Source organism: Gekko japonicus, unplaced genomic scaffold (genome assembly GCF_001447785.1).
Source record: "Gekko japonicus isolate JY-2015 unplaced genomic scaffold, Gekko_japonicus_V1.1 scaffold2937, whole genome shotgun sequence".
In the NCBI taxonomy this organism is placed as follows: domain Eukaryota; kingdom Metazoa; phylum Chordata; class Lepidosauria; order Squamata; family Gekkonidae; genus Gekko; species Gekko japonicus.
The window spans coordinates 177,508-183,437 of record NW_015176065.1 but is presented as its reverse complement, the minus strand read 5'-3'; the positions used below and the strand labels follow the sequence as shown (position 1 = coordinate 183,437).

Genomic DNA, 5,930 nt, shown 5'->3' with positions numbered 1-5,930 from the left:
CCCCTCCTCCACCACCCCGGACAGAAAGCCCACCCCCAAGATCAGGCAGCGAAACTCCCAATAACAAGCCGGGATTCGAACCCAGGTCAACGACAGCCACAGAGGCTGCGCCATAAATACGTGCGCACTTAAGGGAGACGCAGCTGCGAGGAAGGATTTTAAAAAAAAACCAAACCCAAGCCTTTGCCACGGGGGGGGGGACACACAGAGAGAACAGCCTTTCCCCCTGCTGTTCAGGCGCATGCGCACGGCGACCCCTCCCCGCTGCTCCTCCGGCCTCTCCGCACTAGGCGCCCCGACCGGCCGCGGCCCGCCTCCCCGCCCCAGACTCGCCTCGGCAACGGGGCGACGCCATCTTGTCTGCCTGCCTCACACGCCCCCTCCCCCCTCGGCCGACGCGCTGCGTCACGGCGTCGGTCACGCGACGCGGAAGGAGGCGGGGCACGGTCGCGGGCAAAGGGCCACGGGATCGCGGTCGCGGAGTCGAGGGAGACTTCGGGTTCTCCGTCGCGGCGAGGGAAGGGCGTTTCCATGTGCGGGCGAGAGGGGCGGGAGGAAGAATGGTTAATGTCAATAACGCGGCTAGGGTGGCCGGCTTTGGGTTGGGAAACACCTGGAGATATGGGGGGTGGAGCCTGGGAAGGGACTTCAGTGGGACACGAGGCCACAGAGTGCTCTACGGTTGCCACGCAGTGTTCCCTCTAAGCTGAGTTAGTGTGAGGTAGTTCACAGCCTCCGGCTCACACATTTTTGCCTCTGCTCAGGAAGGAGGGCTCCAGAGTAGAGTAATTCAGAACAGAACAGAAAACCTTTATTGGCATAACATAGATGAACCAGAACAAAGGAAAAATTTAAGGGGTAGTACAACGTCAACCAATATTCCCAATATCTCAAAATACAAAGCAATCCTAACATGGTTTACAAGATTTACAAAGTACTACTCTTGACTTCCATACATAAGTCAAAAATTCAGCAACAGATAGTGTAGGAGCCAAGTCGCTCGCTCACAGCTTTAATGCTAGCAGCTCACAAAGTAGAATTTTTGCTCACAGGACTCCACAGCTTAGAGGGAGCATTGGTTGCCCCTGGCCACCAGCAGGGAATTGGGGGGGGGGTAGGGTTGCCAGATCCAGTTTGGGAAACTCCTGGAGTTTGGGGGATGGAGCCTGGGGAGGACAGGGACCTCAGTGGGGTACGATGCTGTGGTGTATTCAATCTGACCAAAGTATGTATGTGAACTCTGTCATTGAAACACCATGTGAAGCTTTCATCCTGGGCGAGGATCCTAATCCCGCACTTGTAATTGGTAGCCCAGGAAGAACCGACCAATCACCAACAGCCAGTTCCAAGAGCGGGAACTATTGTGCCTTATACTAGGCTCTGCTCTGACCCAGAAAGCCCAGGTTAGCCCGATCTCGTCCAGTACTGGAAGCTAAGCAGGGCTGGCCCAGGCTAGTATTTGGGGCGTGACACGAAGGCAGGCAACAGCAAACCACCTCTCGGTGTCTCTTGCCTTGAAAACCCTATGCAGTCTCCATAAATCAGCCGTGGCTTGACAGCACTTTCCACCACCCAACTGCCATCAGATGTCGGAACTAAGGAGAGCTGGCCCTGGGAGACCTCCAAGGAATACCAGGATTATGAGGCCATGGCCAACCACCTCTGAACGTCTCTTGCCTTGAAAACCCCACAGGGCCGCCATACGTCCGCTGTGACTCGAAGGCAAAAAACACCACAAACTAGTTCTCCCCAACCAAGAGCACACACAAAAACTAAGAGCACACACAAAAATCAGCACTCAACACTAACAAGACATTTCTAACTTTAACGTTTGGGTCCAGTGGCACCTTTACAACCAACAAAGTCTGATTCAAGGTATAAGCCTCCGTGCGCAAGCACACTTCGTGGCGGCTACAAGCATGGACAGCTTCAAAAGGGAATTAGATAGGCATATGGAGCAGAGGTCCATCAGTGGCTATTAGCCACAAGGTATAGATAGGGAATTTGGGGGAAGTGATGCTCTGTCATCTTGGTGCTTGGGGGGGGGTCAACAGTGGGAGGGCTTCTAATGTCCTGGCCCCACTGGTGGACCTCCTGATGGCACCTGGTATTTCTGGCCACTGTGTGATACAGAGTGTTGGACTGGATGGGCCTTTGGCCTGATCCAACATTGGCGTCTCTTATGTTCTTATCTGTTTGGAGTTGAGTTACTAAAGCAGATCTTTTGCTGAAATCACTCTCTGACTCTTTGTTAAGTAACCGACTTAACAGATAGTTAATAGAGCCCACCCTCCAAAGCATCCATTTTCTTCATTGGCACTGATTTCTATTGTCTGGAGATAAGCTGTAATTCCAGGGGATCCCCAGGTCCCACCTGGAGGCTGGCATCCCTAGAGCCCACCTTCTAGAGCAGCCATTTACCTCCGGGTGCATTGATCTCTATAGCCTGGAGATCAGTTGTGACCCCAGGAGATCTCCAGCCAACACCTGGAGGTTGGCAACCCCATAACACATATGCCTCATTCCAAATAAAGTGAGGAGGGTCAGAGAATTGCAGAGGTGCAGCAGTGGGAGTCTTTGGCGGCCAGCATAATTAAAAAGGGGCTGTCGGGGGCCGTTAAAACAGAATGGACTTCCCCAGGCGACCAAACAGGAAAACATGAATCCTCAAATAAGAGGCCAAACTTTGTATGGAAGAAAATCTGCAGTGTGACAGTTTTCCTCAGGTCTTGCAAACTGAGGGCCGAGTCAATCCTTTTCGTGTTGCGTCTTCCCCTTTTCCACTTTCAGAATCCCTGTTGAATTGCTGGGAATTCAAACATTGGAATACGCTTGACAGATGAAGAAGAAGAAGAAGAAGAGAGATTGGATTTATACCCTGCCCTTCACTTGGAGTCTCAGAGCAGCTTTATATAATAAAAGGCACAAGGACTTCCTTTTGGAAGTATTCAAGGACCCCTCTGGCGCTCTGGATAGATAAGAGGTGCGATTTCTGACACTTGCGGAGGGGTCGCCCAGACACAGAGGTGCCTTCCTTGCAAACAAATATAAAGGTAGAAAGGGACTCCTTTCTACCATAGCATATTGTAAAATAATAAAGTGAGGAGGGTCAGAGAATTGCAAAGGTGCAGCAGTGGGAGTCTTTGGTGGCCAGCATAAGTAAAAAGGGGCTGTCGGGGCCCTTAAAACAGAATGGACTTTCCCCAGCGACCAAACAGGAAAACATGAATCCTCAAATAAGAGGCCAAACTTTGTATGGAAGAAAATCTGCAGTGTGACAGTTTTCCTCTGGTCTTGCAAACTGAGGGCCGAGTCAATCCTTTTCGTGTTGAGTCTTCCTCTTTTCCACTTTCAGAATCCCTGTTGAATTGCTGGGAATTCAAACATTGGAATACGCTTGACAGATGAAGAAGAGAGATTGGATTTATACCCTGCCCTTCACTCGGAGTCTCAGAGTGGCTTTATATAATAAAAGGCACAAGGACTTCCTTTTGGAAGTATTCAAGGACCCCACTGGCCTCTGGATAGATAAGAGGTGCGGTTTCTGACACTTGTGGAGGGGTCGCCCAGACACAGAGATGCCTTCCTTGCAAACAAATATAAATTCTGTACCCAGGGACGCCAGGCACTCCTTTCTACCATAGCATATTGTAAAAGCATAAATTTTCCACTTGTGCAGGGCTTCTCTGAATGATAAAACAAAAGTATTCTGACTGCAAAGTACTGGGAAAAAGAAGAGACTCCTACAAAGGAAAAACTAATTTTTAGACTTTTGGACGCAGCAGAAATTGATACGTTAACTTCACAATTGCAAGGAAAATTAGAAAGTGACTTTGAAAGAAAATGGGCGAGATTTTACAAATGGCTACAAGGCTATTTAGGAGAACATAAAGAAGGTTTCCCTTGCTCGAAAGCCAGTCGAGTCCAACTCTAGGGTTTCGGTGCTCATCTCCGTTTCAAAGCCGAAGAGCCAGCGCTGTCCGAAGACGTTTCTGTGATCATGTGGCCAGCATAACTAAACACCAAGGTACATGGAACGCTGTTACCTTCCCACTGAAGTGGTACCTATTTATCTACTTGCAATTTCTTGCTTTCGAACTGTTAGGTTGGCAGGAGCTGGAACTAGAGACGGGAGCTCACTCCGTAATAATAATAATAATAATTTTTCAATTTATTGATCGCTCAATCCTTGCAGAGCTGCCGGCTCTGAGCGATTTACAGTTACTCATGTGTTGACATGGGACTAACAATGATGGGGGTAAGGGAGGACAACATATATCATTTTTAATCACACACACTTCGCAGTCGACAGGGAGTTTGGTCAGCTGTAAGCATCAGACGTATTCCGGCAGCATTCTTTAGTCGGCGTCACTTGATGTCATCAGCATTTTTTCTCAGTTGCAGCACACCACTGCCACCGTCTGGCTGGAATGGCCCATTGCACGCTTTTCTTTGATGCTGCGTAGATCTCTCTCGGCTTTTGATCTTACGCACGGACCTTCCGTTTGTCGGCTAACACTTCCCACTGGGGGGTTAAGTTTGCCCACCCTCTCTAAGGAGTGGTACCCATTTTATCTACTCGCCGAAGCTTTCGAACCGCTGGGTGGACGGCGAGCTGGGGATACGGCTGGTAGCTCACACCAGTGCGGGGCTCGAACTGACAGCAGTCCTGTTCAGCTCAGATGTTTAACCAGAGGATAAATCCCCTGTGCCACCGCTTCCCCTTATATATAAGTATAAGTATAAGGTACAGACGGCTTAAAAAAAATTGATTCCTTAGATATATGTGAACCAAAATGTAACAATATAGACTCCGGCTTCTGTATTTTCTACTCTGACCTTTTTCTTATCTTTTTCTTTCCTAATCTTTAACTATGAAACTAATAAAATTTCTCTATAATAATTTTTTAAAAAAGTATTCTGGTTTCTAATCTATGTCCTTCATTTACTGTATACAAAGCTCGCTTGTGCTTTGGGAAAGAACAACGGAAAAGATACCTTCTCAGTCACATAGGATGTTGACACCACAAAGGAATATGCTAAAGAAAACATTCTTCTCGCCAGAAAGCACAACATCAGGCTCAGCACCTTTTGTTTCTTACATTCTGAATATAATAAAATCAATTCCCACCAGTGTGGGAGCATTTCAGGTATTCTTAAGATTATTTTTTCTTTTGACACCTCCCACAAATGGCAGCTTGTGCCCTTTGAGGCATTAGAGACAAGATTACCAGCCCCCCCCCTCCAATTTAAGAAGAAGGAGATTCGATTTATAACCCCTTCACTCAGAGTGGCTCCTTTCCCTTCCCCTCCCCACAACAAACACCCTGTGAGGTATCCTCCCACAAATGGCAGCTTGTGCCCTTTGAGGCATTAGAGACAAGATTACCAGCCCCCCCCCTCCAATTTAAGAAGAAGGAGATTCGATTTATAACCCCTTCACTCAGAGTGGCTCCTTTCCCTTCCCCTCCCCACAACAAACACCCTGTGAGGTATGTGGGGCTGAGATAGCTTGTAATGATTCCTTGTTTTTGTGTGTGTGTTTGTCTCTTTAAAAGTTTGGTTGCATGGCTGTGGTAGATAGACTAGAGTGGTTGAGAGAGGCAAGTGTGGTATGATTGGTGGTTGACAGAGAGGGGGAGGGGTTTTGGAAGTGAATCTGGGTGGATGAGTATGTGAGTCAGTCAGTAGTTTCAGTTACAAGTTGACAGTTGATGTAGACAGGCAGTTCTGTGTTGAAGCAGAGAAGCTGACAGCTGTGGTTGTTCAGGGAGAAGAGAAAGAGAGCTGAAAACTGAGTGTATAGGAAAAAGTAAAGTAAAGTTTAAGTGAAAAAAAAGAAAGGAAAGTCTGAGTGTCAAAACAAACTGGAATGAAACAGTGAACATATATGGCATTAAGATAAACAAGTGTTACAAAGTTACATGAAA

At 47.9% G+C, this 5,930-nt stretch overlaps 1 protein-coding gene across 1 annotated transcript in view; it reads right to left on the bottom strand.

Annotated features, from left to right (window-relative positions):
- The window catches only part of LOC107123463 (lanC-like protein 1), a gene marked incomplete at its 3' end in the record, with an annotated part of 11,652 nt that extends 11,119 nt beyond the window's left edge, over nucleotides 1-533 (bottom strand). Inside the window, exon 1 of the mRNA XM_015426713.1 lies at nucleotides 398-533. Within this exon, the coding sequence (XP_015282199.1) occupies nucleotides 398-533 (136 nt within the window). The remainder of the gene's footprint in view (nucleotides 1-397) is intronic.
- Between the last annotated feature and the right edge of the window lie 5,397 nt (nucleotides 534-5,930).